The sequence below is a fragment of the Lutjanus erythropterus genome, chromosome 22 (genome assembly GCF_056507025.1).
Source record: "Lutjanus erythropterus isolate fLutEry1 chromosome 22, fLutEry1.hap2, whole genome shotgun sequence".
NCBI lineage: Eukaryota > Metazoa > Chordata > Actinopteri > Lutjaniformes > Lutjanidae > Lutjanus > Lutjanus erythropterus.
In genome coordinates this window covers 18409978-18434845 of record NC_139338.1, presented here as the reverse complement: position 1 = coordinate 18434845, position 24868 = coordinate 18409978, and the positions used below count along the sequence as shown (strand labels likewise).

General features: G+C 38.7%; 1 protein-coding gene across 1 annotated transcript; it reads right to left on the bottom strand.

Annotated features, from left to right (window-relative positions):
• Positions 1-1780: 1780 nt before the first annotated feature.
• lrguk (leucine-rich repeats and guanylate kinase domain containing) lies at positions 1781-21366 on the bottom strand. Its single transcript, XM_084710904.1, has 20 exons — positions 21040-21366; positions 20391-20492; positions 20169-20250; positions 19444-19544; positions 19093-19174; positions 18547-18671; positions 16781-16924; positions 16044-16124; positions 15659-15745; positions 15326-15432; positions 14583-14702; positions 12641-12737; positions 9889-10002; positions 8683-8884; positions 7719-7835; positions 6502-6659; positions 6119-6207; positions 5231-5299; positions 3081-3202; positions 1781-2736 (listed from the first exon to the last, which is right to left on the bottom strand). Exons 1-20 carry the CDS (start codon positions 21166-21168, stop codon positions 2507-2509), a joined length of 2358 nt encoding a protein of 785 aa, XP_084567030.1. The 5' UTR covers positions 21169-21366; the 3' UTR covers positions 1781-2506.
• Positions 21367-24868: the final 3502 nt, after the last annotated feature.

Below are 24868 nucleotides of genomic sequence, written 5' to 3'. Positions count from 1 at the left end.
TTATTGTTTTCATTACTACTGCACTGCATTGTGGGATATTTATGCTGGCGTAGTGTCCAGTGCTTGCATACTATAATATTTCTGACATACTACTGGTTAACCAACTAAACAGCACATTGGTATGGATTTTCAGACACTGCAGTACTTTCCCTTTAAATCCATACGATACTGATCATCTAAAATAATTTGAACTAAATACAAATTTAAAAAGTTTGTGGAAATGCATTTTTCAGATGATCGGTGGCGCTGCAAATGGTTTGTCTGTCTCACTATGTCAGCAAAAAATTCAAAAGGATTGTGACAAATATATGTTTCTTATATAAAACGATTACTAGTACAACTGGAACGATTCAAGTTGTCTGTGAGTTATGAAAGAAAATGTTCAAAAAAAAGAAAAAAAAAAGTTACAATTGCCCCAGGTCTCACCTACCTCATGTTAAACAGACTTAAAGGCTTTTGCAAACCTTCATTGTTGTATCTTGTGTAGTGTTAATGCACAGGAGGGCAACACGTTAGACCATGATAAGCTGGAGTTAGGGGTGCAGACTGCAGTGTAAGTAGGTTAGACCTCAGGGGCCCTAAAGACACTGTCTGGTTTCAAACTGCCAAAGAATTATGACAGTGTTGCAACATCTGCTGCCTGAGAGGAAGACAGGCAGTGATGGATGGCCAGGTGTGTTCTGTGTGTGTGTGTGTGTGTGTGTGTGTGTGTGTGTGTGTGTGTGTGTGTTTGTGTGTGCAGAAGCGCCGCATGCACATGTACAGCTCAGAAATCAGGACATGCATACTGTATGTGCACATTCACCCGCACCGACAAGCAGACTGGCTGCTAAATAAGCAATGCATACGTCTATGACAGATGACAATTTCAATTTACAATGAATCAAAAACGAGCACTGAAAAATTCACAAATGCACTATTCTGCATGGCTGTGTGCAACACACACACACACACACACACACGCAAACTGACAAAAACACACTAACTTGTTTGTGATGGCTCACTGTTTAATACCTGTCAACAACTTCCATATGAATGTGTTTCCAGTTGAATAAATAATCCCATCAGAAGAGATAAAGATTAATGATGTATTTATCATCCAATGACAAGAGCTCTACGCTGCACATAAAAGATCAGCATCTAGATGTCAATGGCAAATCCTATTTGATGAGATTACTGAACAGTAGGAAATATAATGCCACTTCATTGTCAGGAAAATTAATGCTACATTCATAAAACGTTGTGTATACTATATACTTTGCAGATATGATCTTTTACATGTTGAACAGGTACTGTTTTAGTCATAACACATCAATAAGTAAAGACAAAAAGAGCTGTTTTCTTCAACACACTACTATAATTATCATGACATGCTTATTAATCTGTGTGAGCCTGAATCGTAATGTGTATCAACACTGTATACTTTTAGGCCAGTAATTCTACAAAGAGGTAAAGAACAACTTTGCCTATAAATATACTGTAGTCACCTTATACATGGTCATTAACACCATCACTGTCATGGATACAGTATATAGCAGACATGCTGTGGCACGGATACCACTTGTCAGGAAAAGGCAAGTGCTGACAGTGAAATCTAACCTCAAATGTTTGGCTTGGGCGTATCACATCACAATGTAATCTGTGTAGTTTGTCGTAAGATAGCAACAAACGTGTGGTTTTGCGGTTGACTGTTTACTTTTGCAGGTACAGATTTTTTTTATGTTCTTTTGATTTAACATTCCAATCTCATATTTTAAAGGGATAATTTGGGCTTGTGGGGTTGTACGTGGTACTTATCCATAGTCAGTGTATTACCTACAGTAGATGGTGGTTGATACATCATCAGGTGTACCTGTGTAAGAAGCTAAGCAATGTGCTGCCATGGACAGGGTCAGCAGCAAAACGTGTTTTACTCACCTAAAAAAAAGTCCCACTTTAAAAAAAAGAAAAGTAATTTTACCTCACAGAACACAGGATTTGCTGGTCTACTGCTGCCTCGGTCTGTGACTTTGGTGTTTTAAAGGGTTTGTTCAGATTCACTGAAGTCACACGATAACACAAACACACTAACTGATTGAGGCAGTGATAGACCAACATCTTCTGTGTTCTGCAACGTAAAATTACTGCTTTTGCCAATGGAGTCTGGTGGCTTTGGAGAAAGCGATCATTGTCTTATATAATGGGGGTGATATTGATTTTCGTAGGTGGATTATTTTTTAAGTGGCTAAAATAGCTTTTGTTGCTGATCGTGTCCACAACAGTAAATGGCTTAGATTCTGTGCTGGTGCCTCTATGTGCATCTCCGAACTGGGGGCATGTCGACCTCCATCTACTGTGGCTAACATGCTGACTATTGATAAGTAACTTATACAAACCCACTTCAAATAATCTGAACTATCCCTTTAAGTTATGAACTTTTACATATTCATGGACTGACTGACTTATTGCTCCTCTAACACTTACTTTGAGTGTTCACAAATGTGTTCAATGTCTAAAATCTTAAAAGCTATCCCTCTCTGTCTACATCCCCTCCATCCTTCCTGTCTCCGACCGCGGGCTTGGAGGTGGGTCTGGGTGAAGGAGCTGGGCTGGGTACTACAGGAGTCTTGCGCCCAGGTGGGATGGGCGGCAGGATGGCCTTAACGTTGGATCCAGGACGTCTATCAGAAGAGGGAGACACGGCCACAGCTAGCTCATCTGTGCCAGGACGGGGTACTTCAGGAGTTTGTCCTGATGCTATATGGTATGAAATGGGAATATTTTACATACAGATAGACATAAACACATCTTTAGAACTTGTTACAGTGATTTGTATTGTTTTTAGTGATTTACAGACAGTAAAGAAAGTGTCTTTAAACTATAAACACAATGACTAAGGTAAAATTAAATAGAAAAATATAGTTCACATAGTATGGAACAGTGTTAAAACTTGAAGCATAAGAAACTAGCATAACAAATTAATTTATTAAACTATCTGGTTCCCTGGTCTACAGCAGCTCATAATATCTCCTATCTTTGCTCTCTATATATAACAACATAGAAATGCCCTAAAATGATCATTTACAAAAAGCAACAATAACCTTTGAGTGATTCCAGCGCGTGTCCCAGGGCAGAGATATCGAGCGGCTCCACTAAGCCTGACAAGGCCCCGGCCGAACTGGGCACAGAGAGCGCCGAACTAGCACGAGACTCATCTGAGCTGCTTGCGAATGGAGGAAAAGAAAAACCACAGAGCATGAGGGGTAAAAGAGACGGACAAGGAGAGAAAGGGGAGGAAGAAGTTCATGTTGTGAATGTGTGCAGTGAAACAACAATGAAGTTGTTAAGGAGACAAGGGAGAAAAGTGCAAACAGAGAGTGAAGAGCCTCTGTGAAAAGTAAATTTAGCAAAAAAGATTTACCCATCGATATAAAGAGGTACATACTTGTCTGCATAGTTGTCATATTAGATAGGTGAAGATTTGCTGGTAAACAATACAATGCTTATTAACAGATGCAGATTTCACAACAAAATCTGCTGTAACTCACTTAAATTTGGTTTGTCATGCATGTGAAAATTTGAAAATGATACTGGTCACTTGTTGGAATTAAATTCAGTTACTGGGGACGATCTAATCAGCTCTATGCCGCATTATTAATCTCCCGAATAGCCACAATTTCAACTGAGACATGCATGCAGGCTCTGACCTATGACTAGGCAATAACAGGAGTAAATTATTTATGATTTGAGCTTTCGTGAGTTCTTCCAAAAACGTAGATTTCTATATCTGTTCTATATTCATAAAGCTGCCTTGCCACCTCGTTGTTTGTTACTGTATTAATAATTAAAACCTATTCCTGCCTTGCCCTGCCTAGATCGTCCCCAGTAACTAAAGTTAATTCTAAAAACCAAACTCTACTATGTTAAATTTTTCAGTTTTATAAGGCACCATGAAAATCAGCTCAAATTTAAGTGAGTAACTGATAATTTTGTAGTGAAACCTGCACATTGTATTATTTACTCACCGGTCTCACCAGCAGATGATCGTCAAGTTGCAAACGTGGTATCTACATTTATACATCTATGGTGCTGGGAACCCCAAGGACCACCAGAGCAGTATTTCTGATCGCATGCCACAACTTAACATTTAATTTACTCGTATTGACTAGTCTATGAAAATGTTTATACACACACACAAACACACACGTGCCATTATACATGAACACAAACATACACAAGACTATGAACAAAACTATCCTGGAATACAAAAGGATCCTTTGTTATAATATGTGGGATAGACACACACAAGTAAAGACACATCTCTATTAAGAGAGGTGTAGACGGATGTCTGGAATCCTCTGTAGAAATACTGAAGGGCTGAGTAATGCCAACAGAGCATACTGGGGGCATTTATTGCTCACACCTCGTTGACAGAACTTGTACATTTTCTACAAGTTTGGCAAAACTTGCTCACTCAGAACATGAACCCAAAGGAAATAAATTAAATTTGATGAACATGCAGCATGAGATCTCTGCATGTATCTTAAATGCCTTCTTTTAAGAAAATAATAATTTGATGCTAATCTGAGCAACTGAGAGAAAACTGTGCTTTAGCATGCAACACACTCGCAAAAGCAGACACACATCGCCAAGGTCTAACTGATTTAATCCATATTTGTCTGTTTATTGTTTATTTTTGCCTGTTTATTGAGTGTAGGTGTACACACACTGGATTCAAAAGGCACCAAAAGGGCTAAAATCTGAATTTATGAGTGAGTACATTAGTGTGTAAGCAAACGTGTGCATGCATGTGTGTAGGAAATGTTTTCAGATTTTTCCCCACATGGACTGTACCAGTGGGATGAACTCTATAAAAGTGAACATATGTTGTAAAAACAAGCCCGGGGAGTTAAGAATACTACTATAAAAGTAGTTTCCTGCCCCTAAATCTTCAGCTTCAGGTTGTTTGTTTCTATGAAATCACAAGACTTCCTCTGGATTCTGTCACTTCATCTTAAATCTGAATGCTGTTACAAACAGGCAACATACAGAGTGAAATCTTTCACAACTTTGAAGATTATAAATTTGTTAGATTCACACAGAAACATCTGGCCTGGAGTGTGAGCACCTGTAAGTGTATGCATCAGACATTTGTGTGTGTGTGTGTGTGTGTATGTGTGTGTGTGTGTGTGTGTGTGTGTGTGTGTGTGTGTGTGTGTGTGTGTGTGTGTGTGTGTGTGTGTGTTCTCACCTGCTGTCCTCACAAAAATGCGTACCAGGATCATGATTCTGTAGTGAAGATGGTGCTGTTTGAGAAGACCTGAGAAAAAAAATAGGACTAAGACTGGATTGCACCGGCAAAGATTGATTTAATTTATGATTAGTTCTAATCAGACTTTGAAAATGAATTAAAATGAATAAATCCAGATTTAAAAACATAGAGAGCTGCACAATTAAAAACTAGACTAAAACTGTGTAGTAAATCCAAGTTAGATGATTTAATCAATATGGTGATACCCGCTTAACACAATTAAAATAAATAATTAAAAAATGAATTAGAGTCTTGTTGTGACCTAGTAATTATGAAAATATGTAAAAAAAAAAAAAAAAAAAGAGGGGGAAACCGCTGCTAGCATAAACACCACAATCCTCCTCAACTGTAAATTTAATGTTAATACTGAATCAGAGTTTAAAGTGGGATTTAAAGTTTTGGTAAAACTGATTTGGTGTTTTGACTTTGGGCAGCATAATTTAGTAATTAAACCGTGATTTAATTGGGTTTAAAATTCCTCCTTGTTGGTGCAACCCAACCTAAATTAAATAATTCTTCTTCACAAGAATAAATTGTATGGAAAAGAAATGTCACATTCAGATTTTGGTGGAGTTATAACTGGTGACAGGCATATTTTGGGACAACTGAGGAGAGAGTGCCACTACACAAGCCTATCATATTAATAAACCGATAGATTGAAATAATTTGGGCACCTGCCACTTCACCCTCAAGGTCAAATAACCCGAAACAAACCATCAAAACACAGTTAGGACAAGTGCACCAATTAAACCAATTTGACTGAGCTGAAAGTGCCCACTTGAAATTAAGCATTTGAGTGCAGTGGAGTGCGGGCTACTTATAACAGACCTTTTGAATAGCTGGCTGTAGATCCCTGGACTCTTCCCCACTATAGCCTCTCTAACCAGCTGCTCACGTCTCCTGATGGATGCCAGCTCCTGCAAAGGAGAGAGACGGAGAGGAAGAGAAAGAGGAGTTGAGAAGAAGGTGAGAGGAAGGGAGGACAAAAAGGACCGGGAAGTTGATGTGTGGGGTGATTAAAGAGGAGCGGAAAATGGGGAGGAAAGTGGGACAGTGGATGTATAGCGTAGAGGAAGAGAAAGAAATCCAGCATCTTGTTAGAGGACTGAGGATTATTTTTGTGTCAATTTTATACAGTCTCAGTTTCTATTTAACATTCATTGATAGGCTTCATTGCCAATAAATTTTTCATCAGACATCTTGTAACTCACAGTGGGGTTTTTCTCAGGGCTGAGCTCTGCCTGGATCTTGGTAAAATAGTTTCTGTAAGATGGAGCTGAGGGGTCAAGAGCTGTGGCAGAGCGTGACGTGAGCGTGCCTGATCCTGACCTCAACGGAGGTGAAGGTGGCTTCTCCTCTGGCTCATGACCTGAGAGAGAAAGAGACAGATACAGTATATCAATAATGTACATGAGGGCTGTAGCAAACATATGTACAGGCACGAGATGCATATACTGTATATGTATACATGAACATAAACAGAGAACACACTATGTTGAGCATAACAGCAGATTAACAGATTTTTTTCTATTATGACACCACCAACTCTTGATTTAAAGGGACAGTTCCTCCCAAAAATAAAAAACAAAACATATTGTTCCTCTTACCTGTGATGCTACTTTTCTAAGATTGTTTTGTTGTACGTTGTCAGTTTTTGGAGATATCTCATAATGCAATCAAGAACACCTTTTCCACCAGACCTCTTCTATCTAGTACTTCAAACCAAACACACTTCATACCGTCTTGTGATGCTGAGTCATTTTTTCAGACTTAAGGGGCAGTTCAGACTTTTAGAAGTGGGGTTGTATGAAGTACTTAATTACATATAACAGCTGGCACACCCCCAGTTTGGAGAAGCAGCAGGAATACCTGTGTCTAAAAAAAGGTTCGCCTAAATAATTCAATATCTGTAAGCTGTATTTAGAATATTTTCACCACTTTACCTTCTTGTCACCAGCCTTTTCTGATGACAAACAGCCGTTATATACAAGCCAAATATCACTCTCTTCACAGCCATCAGACTCCTATGACAAAAATTTAATTTTACCTCACAAAACTTGGGTGTTGCTGGCCTACCACTGCCAGTGTGCTGGGTCATGTACTGACATCATGTACTGTAGGCAATACACTGACTATGGATAAGTACTTCATACAGCCCCACCTCAATAAATGAGAACTATTTCTTTTAACGTAGGTTCTCCAGAGCCACTGGAGATTAATATTCCTTGTCACTAGAGAATGGACCTTCATATGTAAAGAAACTGGTCAACTGCCCCTTTAAATTAAAATAAATAAATAAATAAATAAATAAACAAAAAGTGACAACTGAGTGAGGCCCACTTTGCACCCTGTCTTTTGCTTCAAAAAACTAGCGGCCCGATGCCTTGAGTCTGCTAATGATGATCTGAACAAACAGACAAATACACACCTGTGGAGGTGTTGTCAGGGGATGCTCTGGTGTTGTTTTCTCCTTCTTCCTGCTCCTCTAACAACAGATACTCCTTCACTACCTGCCTGAGTGTCTGATAGGCTTCCTTCCAGCCATCTACACACACATGCAAATGCATACACACACACACACACACACACACACACACACACACACACACACACACACACACACACACACACACAGACAGACAGTCAGCACAGCACAAAAAAATATGGTTTGTGAACAGAGCCAATGCGTCTCCCATCGAACAGCAATGAATCAAAGATATGGGGATGATGACCTTAGTGTAATGAGGTGCTAGCTAGCAGTGCATAAAAGTGATGAGGTTCCACACTCCCTGTATGTTCATCTCATTAAGAAAACAGCTAACATGTCTGAGTGCTTTCATGAGGGGATGATAAACACAGCTATTCTGTGGCTACGTGCCCTTAATACATGTGGTAATTGGATTGAAAGTGTAGTGTATGGATTTTAGTGAAGTCTGTTAATTTATCTAAGGCTACATCGGTGACACTTACGCTCTGCCAGGGTAAGGCAGAGTATTTTTTGCTTTGTGAGGCACTGAAATGACAAACTGCCTGTGAACAAAGCAATCACAGAAGAGACTTCCAAATTTCTCCCTTACTAACATCATATCCAAATGTTGAATAAGTAGAAAGAAAAAAATGTCTCCTCTGGGAATCAATTAAGTGTTTTCTTTGCTTAAAATAGATTTTTCTTGAAAATTAATGGCGAGTATTTATAATTACACTTTGTACTACAATTAAACTGTCATTAACTAATAGTAAAAAGGATGTTTAGCCACTAGAGGATATTAAATTACCAATATTATACTCTGTAATGAACACTTAAATCAACAAGCACAGCATTTGAGAACATGAATGAATAAATTCAATGTCACAAAAAAACTCTGAAATAATAAAAAGCTTCCTTGCCGTACCACAGGGGATAACATTATCGAAGAACCCTTGCCGTTGCCTGCTGGTATTGGCGTAGAGCTCTATACGTGACACTGCCCTATCAATCTGCGCTGGGGTATAAATATCACGGCTTTTCAGGTGCTCCACGTACTTCTCCACCTGGGTGGGGATGAGCAGGATGTATCGAGGCTCAAAGTAGCTGTTCTTCAGACTGAACACACCCTGCGAGGATAGAGAATCAGTGTGGAGTCCTGTTACAGTGAGGGTTTGCTTTGAATTGTATTTGAACTGATTCACACTGTGCTGTCGCAACTTTGGAGATGAATATGGACTATCTAACAACTCAAACCCACTGGCAACACATTCCCCCACACAGACAGGTAATAGCAATTTAGTAAGTGTATGATTCTGCACTGACTTATCTTGAATCGTTGAAAAGATTATACATTAACTTCCATTCCAATAAAGCACACTATTGATACAGAGAAACAGGTTTCAGTCTTTCAAACAAAACATCTGATAACTTGTCAAGTTGTTGACAAATGCATTAATAAACACCTATACCGGCTTACAACTATTTTATTATGTGTTACATTCCATTTATAAAAAGTCTGGTGTGTAAGATTCATGAGTTATTTTGGGCAGAATATGGCAGAAATTTAACGTAAGTGAAAATAAGAATCGTTGTGTTTTATCTTAGAGTAATCCATTCATATCTACAGAGGAAGCAGGTCCTCTTTCACGGCTACAATAACTATATAACTGTAGGACCTTCAAAGGATTAGCGGTTAGACAAAATGCTGTTTCAAAGCCTTGTGAGGAATACTTATTTTTAGTCTGCGCATATCTCAGCTTTTGTCTTCTTGTGTTTAACCATAGTCGTCTTCATTTTTTTATTTTTATTTTTTTTTTTAATAGAAGTGGTAACTGATATGTGATAAAACTTCAATTTTGAGCCATTACTACTTGGATTCTGGCACCAACAACAAAGGAAGACAACATTTTTGCTTGGCTGTGTGGCCTACTGCTCTGAAGTTATAGTTATTCCTTTGTTTGGCCTCCAGCTAAAACTGTGACATAACCACGACATCAGCATGGTGCACTGTACATTCTATATATATCCTATTTTTGCTGGTACTTCGATTGTATGTGAAACTATGGGCTTTTTAGACCTCAAATGTTATAGCCTGTTAGATGTAGTATGTATGTAGTTTTCCATAACCAACCTCAAGCTCCATATGCACACAGCATGCTAGTCCTTCTCTGGCTGCATCCTCTATGGCGTCTCTGGACAGCCCGTACCTGTGACCCCCATACTGCATGGTCTGGATGAACTTACCCTAGAAGGAAATTTCCAGATACCAGGGGAAAGAATGAGAGAGCAGTTTAGTGCGCCACTTTATTGCCCCACTACTCATCATATTACCAGTTATGAGCAGCATTTATCTCCCAGATTAGACATACATACATAACCCCAGCATGTCCTGTCAAGATTTAACAACGCAGAGTCATTTGCCCACCTGTGAACTGAACTTTTGACCGGGTGGTCAGAGCAAAAAATCTCCCTCTTTGTTACTTCTCACACATGACCCCTCACCTTTTGTCTAACAGCTTTGGGGCAGTTTTATTTGAACAGCATAATTTATACCTCTCAAAAAGCTTTTGGTCAAATCGTCAAATCTAATACATTTCACTAAAACAAGTCATTCTTATTCTTTGCTTCACTGTTTTGCGGTAACAAAAGGGAACTCAGACATAAAAATTAAATGATTTGTTATGATTCCCGAGAAGTTGTTTAAACTTGTATGAATTCTATTACTGCAAATTTAGTAGCTGTTGCTGAACATGTAATATTAAAGTGCTGTTTTGTTTTGTCATTTTACTGAAGCTTATTTTGACTTTATTACTATGTTTTTCTACATTTAAAATCACAGCAATTAGAGAACACAGGCTTTGCAACATCAACATGGAAACTGGCCTGTCAATTAAATGGCCACATGTGGAGCCAGTAGGGGTAAACAATATTTAAACAAGGAACAGATAATCTAACTTGGCTTTTATTTTGTTTAGTTTTTCTGCAATAAACATAAAAATAGTCTCAGGCTTTTAGAACTACATATGAGATGCAAGACTGCATGATGTAATGATAACAGAGACACATCATTAACTGTGAGTCACTGTGTAATTTATATAAAATATACTGTGTGTCTCCTGAAGTCAAACGGGAATTTAGGCTCCCTTGAATATTGTTTTTCATATCTCTGAACCTTCCTAAATAGGTCACTGGCAATCATTCAAACACTAAATTACAAACATAATACTTATGATTCCATACTACCAGACTAGATGCAATTCAGACAAAATTACACAGCAGGTGTTCTTGTGTTTACAGCACTGTAAGGAGTATAATAAGTACCAAGAACTGCTGATTAGGATTAATTTTGTTTAAGAACAGTCACAAGAAGTGGGCTCAAGAGGTAATGATTGCATAGTTACAGGAAAGCACCTCTGAGGGGGAAAAGGAGTGAAGAGGAGGAGGGCAGCTGAGACATGAAAGGTGAGAGCATGAAGAAGTGGAAGAAAAGGAGGGCAGTACAGCAATAAACCAAGTAGCTGGCAACAGAAGAACTGAGGGTGGAGGAGAAGACTGGAAAAATCAAGTAGAGCAAGAGACAGACTGTAAAGTTAACCTGATCCACTTCCTCTGTCGGAGCAGACAAAAGGCATAAATTCCAGCATCAAAGCCCTCGCTGTGTAAATCACCACATGACCCAGACCTCTATCTATCATCCCTCGCCATTCTTACATAACAGGCAGCTTGACTGAAGGGACAAGATGGAAAACAAATGTGTCCGAGACCTCTGACCTCAGCAGCCATTTTTCTGACTCTAAGAAAGCTCCAGTTATTTGATGATTTTGTTATCTTCAAAGCATATGAGCACAAGGTTGTAATGAATGACATCCAGTTGTTGTTGATTATAGCACAAATACAAACTGATCATGTTAATAAAATCAGAGCCAGGCAATGGCTGACCCTCTAAGAAAAGAGGTGTATTTTGTACAATTTTGACCAATATTTGGATATTGACAAATATAATAACAGATCAATGCACAAATACACCAGAAACTCTTATGTTCTGAAAGGTAAAATTACTGATTTCACCCATGGAGTTTGGTTGGTTTCGAGAGGTCAATATTTGGCTTATATAATGACAGTTTCCAGTCAGAAAAGGCTGTCTGACATCAAGGTAAAGCAGTGAAAATATAATAAATGTTGTGCACAGTTAAACTGAGAATAATTTTTTAAGGTGGGCCTCTTTTAAGAGGCTAAAATACGTTTTGCTGCTGACCCTGTCCACAGTAGTACATTGCTTAGCTTCCTATATGGTATTCCTGCTGCTTCTCCAAACTGGAGGCGTTCCGACTGCCATCTCCTGGAGGTAATATACTGACTATCAATAAGGACCTCAAATCTCATCTCAACATTAAATAATCCCAACTATCCATTTAAAAAACCCATTAGCTCTCTGTGTCCTTGTCAGTGGTTTCATAATACTCTTAATACTCATAATATGTGCATGGCAAGTGTTGTAGGATATGCTGTGATGAGTCATCCTTAAGTAAAATTTAATTTAGACAGCCATTACACCTTATTAAAAATCTCAACTGATCTAAATGTATCTTTGTTTAATGAAATATCAGCCAGCTAAAGTAAAATCAAAAGTAGAAGTAATTATCTCAACTACTCAACTAATTATTGCCAGTGAGTGAATTCAATCTGAAAGTTGCTGAAGGAGTTGTGTGAATCAAGGACACCAAGAGAAAAAACTTCAGAAGTCCAGTGCACATTTAATTGACTCGATGAAATTAACTGTTTGTATGATTTATGACACTGAGTGCAGAATTCAAAAGGACACTGAAACATGTTTTTGCTCTCATGCTGTAATGTCAAAAAAGGTTAATGGAAAACCAACATACCATGTGAATCATGTTCTGAAACTCTTCTTCACTGACAAAATGGTAATCAATTCCATCCTCCTCTCCAAAGTAGGGCCCCCTTGTGGTGTGGCAGGTTCTGTGGAAACAGACATAGACAGATGCACACAGGGTAGAGAAACAGAGTCTGGAGAGTTCATGTAACATATCCAGCCATAAAACTGATGAGGCCTAAGTATGTGAAAAATCTCAGACCGACAACGACTAAAGAGAACCAGCAGGGGGGCAATAAACTGGGACAAGACCCCTGGATTTCTGGAATGTTTCAGACAGTAAAACCAACCACTAGGTGACAGCCAGGGATAAGTCATTACCTCAAGGTATTCTGAGGGTTTGACTTGCATACTACTGCATTGTTTTGCCCCTGCATTTAAAAGGTAGGTTCATATTTTTTCATCTCGCTCTTAATATAATACTCACATACTATATGTACATTGTACAGTCATTGGATTGTGTAATTATTCCTCCTCTCCATGAAGCGATCCCTCCACAGTCCTCATTTTGTGCAAAAATGTACTCTGAAATTAAGCCAAAGTAGTCTGAATTTGACAAACTGGGTACCATCCAAAATTTCCTTGCTGAGCCACAGTGGAACCACTGCTGGCTGCATTGCTGGGACAAACCATCGGCTGTAATTCTACATGTAACAGCCAAGAGAAAGACACAAACTTGATTTGACTGACTCAGACTAGAGTCCTGCACGGGCCAAAAACTCCAACCCTGGTCCGACAAAGTCTGCTATTTTTCAGCCCAAGCCTGAACGCAGACCGAGACAGACACCAGTATCACTTTAAGCACTCACTAATGCAGGCTCTCTCTGATACACACAAAACACACAAACAAACACTCGCTATCAACTGGTAAATTGTATAATATGTATGTATAATATACTATATATAACATTTCTGCAGGTTTCAACACTTTTTTCTTTTTTAAGACCATTATGAATTCAATTTAAGGCCTATTTCATACCAATATTAGTACTTTGTTCAATAAACTAAAGTATGAAGGACATGAAGGAAAACTGGGATTCCTGTTGCAGGAGCTGACATGCAGATTGGGCTGTGCTGGGACCAGACTTTGTGATGCTCCAAATAAAAATATTAAACAATACTGTAAATTTGTATTTACCTGTCATAGAGCACATGGGGCTAAAACAGCTGATACACTAGGTGGGTGATATGATCCACAGCTACCACCACATCCAAAGGAGGGTTATACTTGATTACAAATACATAACAATATCTTGTGACAGAAGGCGTTTGCTGGTGGCTGCATGTTTTCTCTGACTTCCCATGTGATCCTAATACCTTTATACCTTAAGTATTTTAAGGCTCACAATTTAGATGATTGGATTTTAGACCTTTTAAGGACCTGCAGAAACCATACACAATACGCAATATTACAAGAAGTGGTTCTGCATGTATATAAGTAAAAACAATGGCCTGAGCCTGACCTGAATTGACTCAGCTTGTTAGGGTCCTAACAGGCCTGCAGACCTCATATGAGCACTGGCCAAAATCAAGAAAGCATTCTGACACTGAACAAGGACTGCGAATTTTGTCCCTTATTTCTTACAGTGTAGTATACAGTGTACAAACTGTATGGACAGAAGGAGGAATGATTACGGTAAACAATAACTCTCTTAATGCACATATGGCGTGTAAGTATTGTATTAAGATAGACATAAAAATATCTGACCTATCTTTTAATGTATTCAGGCACAGATGGTTCCTTTTTCCCATTACGTAATACATAACCAATATATTTATTTATATCAGCACTTTAAAGCGTAGCTGGTATTATGGAGGTCCCACTGACGTCCACAGCAGTAAGTATAATATACATAGGACACATGTACGTTTACTGACACATAGGACTCAGCACACGACTGTGACATGTGTCGAGAAAGTTTGAGACTGACCCATAGGCAAAGTATTCGCTGAAGTCCTCACACAGTCTGTGGGCCAGCTCTCTCTTGCCACAGCCTTGAGGACCAGTCAGAACCAGCATAGGATATGGAGAGTCTGCACTGGGCAACGTACTGCTTGGAGACACATACACACACATTTTCACAGGTTTCGGATAAACTTAAACATTACAAATATGTTCTGGCTCACCAAAGATGAGCAAGATTTAAGTTTATTAAATCATGAAGCCAGAGCACAAACTTCACTCCACTCCAACAGTCAATATGAACGGGAGCCTTGTGGGCAATATGGATGTGCTGTTTCTAGGAAGCACAGAGGAGAATGGTAAATTGACTGTAGCTGCAGCATTTTATTTGCTGATGATGGATGTTTTCAAAAAAGTGCTGATGCATGGACTCATTTTCTTTTTTTAGGGAGTAGATACGATCATGAGCAATACAGAAACACTGCAGATAAAATGCTGCTCATGTTTGAAAACAACTTTCCTGAGAGTTGGCTTTGCAAGATTTTTATGATTATGACTAATTCTTTGTCAGTGTCTCCTGTCCCCTCTGTCGATATTTTGCATGATTCTTTTTCCTTGTTAAATTGAAGGAAACTGATCTATCTATCTATCTATCTATCTATCTATCTATCTATCTATCTATCTATCTATCTATATATATATATATATATATATATATATATATATATATATACGTATGTATGTACACACATACTTTATATTTGTACTAACCTGTCATAGAGCACCTGGGGTTGCATCAGCTGATACACAAGGTGAGTCATATGATCCATGGCTGCCACCACATCCAAAGGAGGGTCATACTTGTTTACTGATGATACCTGGGATTTACCATTTATTTATTTATTCAAAGTGACAACGTGCATTGATCAGCATTTCTGTAAATGTGGTAGTGTTAGCCAAAAGGCTATTTTATGATTTATGATATTTTATAGAATAATGTTTCAGAAAATAGCATAAGCAGACAAGGTTAGGGTTAAAGTTAATAATTAAGTGTCATATAGTTATAAAATTACCAAGATGATTAATTACTATGTTTATTCTTACCTTTTCTTCAGCAGTGACCTTCTCTTGATCCAGTACAGTCAGACGTTGAAGGAGGAAGACGACTGCCAGTCTGTAATCAGGTTGCTCCTACATTCACATGGCAGATATGACAACAACATCATGATGAATCTGTACTGAAAACACAAACCTTATCTGTCATGTCAAAGTGAACATAGTAAACAGACCACCCCAACTCTCCCCACATCCTAAAACTTCAGTGAAGAAGACTTAATTACTCCAATACCTTGAGACATTTGCCTGATTTTCAGTATAGCCCCCTCTGGAGAAAAATTCCCCAGCTGCCTCTGATACACAGTCTATCTCCACATATATAAAAGTTTTCATTGTAAAACACTGCACTGTGGTCAGTAAAGACTCAAATTACCTGTACAGGGTTTCCCAGTAGGTTGAGGTCCCTCAACAGGACAAGATCATGAACGTGTTTGCACTCCTGAATTTCACTAATCTGAAACAAAACCACAAATTTATGAAGTGGAATCCCTGTGTAATTGTTCTTTTCTAGGTATTAAAAAGAGAAACCTGTTGAACATGAAAGTTCACTCCTGACCTTGTCTGCAGCTACTAATTTGTCAAACTAGAACCAAGTTGAGTGTACTCTTACTGGAGTCTTCTTTGTAGTCTGTGTGTGATGGTGCACTTTAACACACTTATACTTTTCCATTCCTCATTTCCTTTGCTGCATAGTGTAAAGCTGTGCTGTTTACTGCATGTCCTGTAGAATATTTTGAACATTCCTGCACAAAATGCTACAGTTCTTTAATTTAAATAACATATTTCCATATTTTTCTACGTTATTGTCAGTTTTCTTTTTCCTATTTAGGCTTCTGAACTTGCAGTAATTGCTTTTATCTTTCTTTATATTTCATATTTAATGTGTTTGTTCATTGTTACACACTAAATCACCTATTCAAATTCCTCATATTTTAAACAGCTCCCAAAGTTCTTCATTGAATAGGAGTTAAAACACATTTTTAAGTGAGACTGAAGTTAATGAAACTTTATAAAAGTAACGATAACCCACAGAAGCCCTGTTTTTAGAAAAGTGCTATGCCAATAAAGCGATCATTATAATTCTTTCTGAAGCTTGTCTTAGATCTGTACCAGGTTTTTCTCCAGATTGATGGAGCCCAGCAGGTGGAGACTCTGGAGGCCAGAAAGACTACTGATGCTGTTCAGAGACAAGTCGAGAACCTGCAGACTCTTCAGATTTTCCAACCCTTCAATCCTCTGCAGCTGGTTCCCCCTCTGGACATAGACAGCAAAGAAGGCACATTTAAAGAGGCAAGCATATGATATTCATAAATATGCATGCATTCATAAGTGGCAGTTCTACTTCATATACAGTCAATGACTCCCACTAATAAATATTAAGGACATGCCATGGTCGCTCTGCAGGGTGTGTGAACCTTCTTTCCCCTCAGCACTGGGCTGAGTGGCAGGCCTGCCTCTCTCTGCTAAATCCTGACAGGTGAGGACTGACAGCCAAACAGCTGGCGAGGTGCTAGCGCAGCACGCTAACCAACTGAAGAACCAGACCTGGGCACTCCTCCCTTGTCAGGGTCCCCAGCCTGCTCCTCACTCCATTCCACCGGCTAAAGTTGTTATCTAGCCGTCTGGCCACACCTTGCCGTGCTCGTGCCAAGCATGTTGCCTGGCAGAGGGCTGCTGTCAGTGGGGGTGGGTGACTGCGCTGGTCCCCTGAAGCTCCAGGTCGGTACTGTGATGGGCTGTGAAACAGGCTGGCTGACAGGGTTGTGCTGTTTAGGGAGGCAGCGTGTGAGGAAGAGGGGTCAGGGATGGGAGTAGATGGATGCTGGACGGACAAGGTGTGAGTGTGAGTTTGTGTGTGTGTGTGTGTGCTGAACTTGGTCCAGGCTCACTCAAACACCAGCAGCTGGTCCCAAAGCAAAGCTACAGACAGGGGCAGACACAGCCAGACCGATGGCTGCTGACAATGAGGAAACACTGATAAAGGACAGAACATGCAACACACACACACAACCAAGCAGCGAGAGAGGGAGAGAGGGAGAGAAAAGGCCTGCTGTTGGACCATATGGTGATTCTCGAACAGGGGGCCAAGGTTTTACTGAATGTAAAAATGCGGCCAAAAACAGAGACATAAAGAGAAAGACAGAGGGGAGAGACAAGAGACAAACAGGAATAGGTAAAATTTAGCATACATGAGGTAAAACACACGTAATCAGAAAGATCTCCAAAATAACTCCAACTGTACTTCTCCCCATGGAGGGAAACAACTTCCTGTGAAGCAATGCCATACATGCAAATGGAAGTATTCCCAAGAAAAGGCAAAGAAAGACCAATGAGATGTCTGTAAGTATGTACATGAATGTACGATTGTACTGTATGTCAATGTTTGTGTGAGTGTGAATATCAACTTGTGCATCCCATTTTGGAAACACTTCACAATAACTATTATTAATAAATGGTAAATTTAGGGTTGACACAACTTGTTTATATTTATTTCACTGTTAACAATGAAATGATAATTAATTATGTTAACTAATTATTAGTAATGCTATATTTTATGTTATTTAATCATAGTTTGTGGAATAGAATAGAATTAGTTTATAAATGATATACTGTATAATAGCTGGTAAGAGTCAGAACATGTTGTCTTTAAATATTATTTGGATTGTTATTGAAATGTTGCAACTGATGTTTATAATACTTTTACAATTGCTTATAATGGTTTATAAATCATATACAGGCATTATTTGAATATTTGTTCACAGTAAAATACCTATTAACTAAAGTTTAATTAACTATCAATTCACCATTTATTATTGATGGTCATTGTAAATTGTTCCATCCATCCATATTTCAAACTGCAATAGTTTAGGACTTACAAGGCAGAGATGTGTGAGAGGGAGACTGTCCAGGCCGCTGATCCTTGAGATCTTGTTGTGTGCCAGGCTGAGATGGCTGAGCTTACAACAATGCTTAAGACCATTTATTTCACTGAAACTGTTGTCTGAGAGTGGACATGTTAAGAATAATACACAAGTGAAAAGTGTAGTTGAACATAATAGCTGGATTAGTCCAACAAGGACTAATTTTTGTACCTGATTAAATCATTGTTGGACTTTATTATTATAGAATTATGATGCACCAAACCTTTAAACTTTTAACATTAAGGCTAACTAGGCAAGCTAACTTTAAGCAGGCATCTCTGTACTATTTAAACACTAATTACAGCTTACATCAATAAACTTCAATTTAATAAACTGAAATTGGTTTTTAATTGTTCAACAGAACTCTGAATTTTAAATCTGGCACCATCATATGCTGTATACAGTAGGTACAGAAAGAAGCTGGGTGAGTGACACACAGGAAAAGAGACAAAGACATGGATGGATGCAAATGTGTCTCTGTGTGAAAATGTGAAAGGATACAGGCCAGATCCAGGATAGTCAGAGATGAAAAGGCTGACAAGTCCTTCATTTTTGTCATACGGTTATGGGAGAAATTGACTTCCTGAAAAAGCAGCACACTATTAACCAAAGTCATGAAAGTACTTCTGTACATCTCACTGAAGAGATTCTTAACCTAAATCCGTACAGAATATTCAATTTGCTAAAGTTCACTGTCATTCAAGGGCAGTTAATGCCTTGTAAGCATATTCAAAGTGACTACAGATGGGCTATGGAAATCCAGGACTATCTTGAGGGAATAGCACGCGCGAGAGAAGCCCAAGCCAACAATCAAATGTGGTCTTATCCTGTCAGTTCAAGGTCTTGTGTTACCTTTAGTTCGTTGGGTGGCTGAAATCCAAAGAAGTTGGAGATTTCATTGTGAGAAGCATCCAAGATGATGAGGTGTGGCATGTGGCTCACACAGGATAGATCTAGCCATTGAAAAGAATTAGAGGCATTAAAACAAAATCAGAGAAATAAAGAGCTAGTTTGGTTGGAAAAGCCTCATAAGGTACTTTGTAGAGGGATATATGACACCTTACAAGATATTATCAAATGTCATATGTCCCTGGAGAGGAAAACCATAGTCTTTGTACCTCAAAGAATATGGTTTTGCTGGTTGAAAAGAGAATAATATTTATTATTGGTAGTAGCTGTTAAACAGGCCCTGATGAGGAAATGGTTATTACAGAAGAGTCAAATTTTAAATCCATGGATAGACGTTACAATTGACATTTACAAAATGTAAAAGATAACAGCATGTTATCTTTATTATTTGTGTCACACTGAGAAAACTATGATATGCCCTGTAGGCTAGATTTTATTTCTACAAATCTACAGTTTTACTGTCTCAAAATAGGGCCTTTCAGACAAATATAAATGGATGACATATGCATACAATATTTGAAACTCACTTTATAGAAAAGTTAGAGAAATTGATCAAAGGATAAAGACAGCCACAGAAAAGTAAACTATTCAAATGTGTAATGATCATGTCTTGATAACATCTTTAGGGACACTTCTATTAATTAATTAACTGAATAACAAAAAGTCACCTTTAATTTTGTTGTGTGGCAGTTCCAGCTTCTGAAGATGGACATAATTGCATAAAATGGAGATGTCACTGAGACTGTGACTCTAGGGGAGATAAAAATTCAAGGTTAGTTAGTAAATTTGCCTTAAAATTAAACTGAAAAGAGATCTGTCAAGGTAAACTGATTTCAAACATGCTTGAAAGCCATATGATGTAATTTAGGATCAGTGTGCAAGTGTCTTACAGGCAGAGACAGGTGGTGGTACAAGTGTGGCAGCCCAGTGCCAATGCGTCCATGGTTGGACACACAGCTGGACACCATCTCAGCAGTTAAAACACCTTCCTTCTGCAAACAAGTTATAAATAAGTAAGTAAATAACAGTCAGTATTTCATTAGAGCAGTGATTCTTTGTGGGATTTGCATCAGTGAACTACAGGGATCCCTGCAATAACAATACAGGTGCAGAATTTTAAGACCACTAAAAGCATCACCTAGTGCTCACAGCTTCCTGCCCCGCAAAGCACACACACACATATCCATGCAGCACATACACACACCACTCTAACTGCAGTGTATGCGACTATCGCAAATTTAAAATAATCAACCATTTGACCTTGCTGTGTTGTTTTATTTCCCCAGACCTCTTGCGCAAGGTAACTTGCTTTACCTGAACGGAACAAACATGAAGGTTTATTCAAACTGCTACTTTAATATACATCACTAGCTAACGTTATGTCGTTTTTATCTAGTTTAGCTACACTGCTTCTTTGGTACAGTTAGACATTTAGCTTAAATGTTTTGTCACAAAAAAATAAAGTAGAGTCCTAACAAGACGAAGACACAGTACATATAGCTTAAAAACTTTTACCTGCTAAGGTATCATAGTCCTTACCTCCATGACTGTATTTTCCTCTGGCTCACAGCAGTTTGGAGCCTCCGGGAAGAAAGCGTCATTAAGGGACCCTGGGGGGCAGCAGCTAGGCGACGGAGAGGAAAACTGTTGACTCGTTGTTTCCTTCATTATTTCATCATGACAACCTGACGACTAACGACTTAAAGACTGACGGTGAAAAAAAAAAAAAAAAGTAAAAGTCACAAAAGTGACAAAAAAGTCTAAATATCCATGCTCCACTTAGCTAGTAGCTCTAAGTTAGCTTCTCACTTGAAGCGTACACGGTCGTCGCTAGGCAACTGAGACAAGTGAGAGGTGAAAGGAACTGTGGGTGATGTAGTTTGTCCGTTTCCAAAGCCCCAGTTCCGCAGATCTGACGAGTGTGATGTGGAGTAATGACTACTAAAGTTTAGTAAAACAAAACACGTGTTTAAAAATTTGTATGATTTTTATTATTTCTATATTGTGTTAAGAATATGGGTCTTTTCACACACAATATAGGAGTGTAACTTACAGATGTAAAATAAGAAAATTCTCAGATTTGTTTGTTTATTGTTTATAAGAGCTGTCTATCAACATGAGACTACTAAAAGTTTCCAATTGTGTATTTTACATTTGAGCTGCTGGGTCACCTTTTTGTTCAGGACTCCGTGGCAGCAGACGTAAAGGGGTAATAACACATCCAGGCTTGGTAAACACTACACTGTGCCAAAAACAGCTAGACAGATATGGGTTTATGTCAGCCGTACAAGCTTTCAGGTGGTATGTTGTCTGTGTTTATTTGTCTGACTCCAATGTGCTCCACTTTAGCACCTCATGCTTCAAACCATGTCACAGCACATCACAGCTGTCAGGTAAAGTACATCCTCTAGTGTTGGTTTTGGATCAGTCTTGCTCATGTGATATAAGGCGGTAACATCCCGGGTGCATCAAAACACTGATGGACTGTGCTGTCATGTGTGGAAGAGGTGTTACTGCGCGCATGAACTCTTCTCAGCTGTACTTCCCCAAATGGAAAAAATGACTGTTATGCAACCACACAAAGAAAAACACTGAACAAAATACACAAAACCAGGCAGAAATTTAGAGGATTTATTTTTTCAGTGTGTTAGTGTATGCATTGGCAAAATCGTGTGTGCTTAATTTAGAGTAGTACTAGAGCATTCATAAGATGACACTCAATAAGCAGAGGAAGAATGAGGCTGTTTAAACATGTTCATAGTTTGATGTCTAGAATTCAATACATTCTTACTTGACACATACAAATTGCTCTCATTGGATAGATGTACAAAATAAACTGCAAAAAGAAAAAAACATGAAATAGAAAAGCAGATGTTTTTGCCTTCAACAAAAAAATAACCCTTATTACATTTAACATATTTAATTAATTCATAAACAAAGCATGGACAGCAGGAGTGGTTTGCACTTATAGATAAGTATGCCCAGCACTTCAAGGGATACTTCTAATTATTTAATGTGGGGTTATATGACATACTTGTCAGCAGTCAGTCTAGGCATTTACCTACAGTAAGCAAGCAGAGAGGAGTACCAGCATGAAAGCTAAGCAATGTACTGCTGTGGGCTGTGACAGCAACAAAAGCTATATCTGCCACCAAAAAAGGTCCAGGTCAATATGTTTAGAAGATTTTCACTGCTTTACTTTGCTTTCAGAAAGCCTTTTCAGACAAGACACTGCTGTTATATAAGATAAATATCGCTGTCTCCAAACTCTATAGGGAAAATCGGTAATTTTGCCTCTTGGGATATGGGACTTACTGGCATACCACTGCCTCGACCTGTTATTTTGTTTGTTTTATTGTGTGACCTGTGTGATTCCAAACTATCAGTTTAAAACACCAAAGTCACACGATAACGCAAACAAACTAATCGATCAAGGCAGCAGTGGAGCAGCAGCTCCCATGTTCTGTGAGGTAAAATTACAGATTTCATCTATGGAGTTTGGTTGGATTGGAGAGAGACATATTCGGCTAATAGAGAACCTTTGCTCTTGAAAAAGGCTGTCTGACAGCAAAGTAAAGTTGTGAAATCATTCTAAATATAACATAGACTTAAACTGATATTGACTTTCTTTAGCTGATACTCTATTGATAAGTTCCTCACACAAACCCACATTAAATAATGAAAACTCCCTTTAAGCCCTCTGGACTTTTTTGGGTTATGTGTGCACAGTGTGATAATGGTATAATAGTATCTGTGTGACATGACACAGTCAGTTAACATTGTATTAAAGTTTCCAATGTATAACATTACAAAAGTAGCTCTGAACTGAACAGCTGAATGAGCAGATTTTAGATTTTACACCAAGTGTACATTTCAGAGTGGTAGGCGAGCCCCTTCAGCAGCTCCACGGTTGTTTTCCCATCGATCCCAGCCTATGTGTCATTATGATGGATTGCTCTCTGGGCTTTAGGGAGACCATCGCCGGGCCTGCTGTATTGACAAGGCTCCTATACCCCTCTCCTCCTCTCGTTAAGTACTTCTCCCCCAAGTTAATGAACTAAAAACATGGACGGTTGCAGGGAGGGGAATGATTTGTGATCGTCTCTTGAGTTTATATGTTCAGTTCACTTTAAACAGACTTGAGCACATGTAGCAGGGACGACAATATAAAGATTCAGAACTGCATCGGTTTCCTTTTATAGCGCCAGTATGACTAATGACTAATGAAATGTATTCCCACATGTATTACTTAGAGGGATTGTTTGGATTGTTTGAAGTGGGGTTATATGAGGTACTTATCAATATTAAGAGAATACCCTACAGTAGATGGCCAAATATTGCTCTGTCCAAACAAACCAAACTCCACAGCCAAAATCAGTCATTTTACCTCGCTGAACACAGGAGTTGTTGGACGACCTCTGCCTTGATCGGTCAGTTTGTTTGTGTTATTGTGTGACCTCGGTGTATCTGAACTAACCTTTTAAAACACAGAGGTCACAAAATAAAACAAACAAAATGGCAGATCAAGGCAGAGGTAGCCCAGCAACTTCTGTATTCTGTCGGTTAAAATGACTGTTTTTCATTAAGAGGTCTGGCTGCTTTAGAGAAATCAATATTTGGCTTACGTACCAGTGGTTTCCCATCAAAAGGGCTGTCTGACAGCAAAATAACGTGGTGAAAATATTCATAATATAGCATACATTTACCATGATATTGATCATTTTGGGTGGACCTTTTTTTTGGTGGCTAAAATACATTTTGCTGCTCCCATGCTAGTACACCACTCTACTTCTCCAGAGTGTCTGCTGACCAACATCTACTGTAGTTAATGCACTATCTGACTAAGGAAATACCTCATACAGTACAATCCCACTTAAAAGAATCTGAACTATTCCTTTAACACAAAAAGTGCAAGTCACTCTACTGTGGCAAGCTGGACTTGAAATGTAACATTAAAACCTTGTTTTATGGAAGAATGAAACTGAAACCAAAGAAAATATCTTCATTACTAAGTCTCTTTTGTCCAATTTGTATAAAAAAAAAAAACGTTGATCAACTCTCAACTTTCCACACTGGCTGCACAAGTTTACAGCACAAACTATAACAAAAAAAAGGCAGATAAACAGATTTTTAACAGCCACAGATATGATACAATTCGCAGCAAGGGGAATCTTTGGGGACCAACCCAAATTGGCAGCAGGCGGGAGATGTGGCCTCATTCAGGCAGTCTAATCTGGCATCTGTTATTGCAGACAGAATCAGTGGGCCCATGGGGCTGCCAGGAGAGGAGAGATAGAGGTGTAATTGAGAGCAGCAGTTTAGATCTAATAGGAAAATGAGATGAGATGGGGCCTAAGTTTGGGTGAGT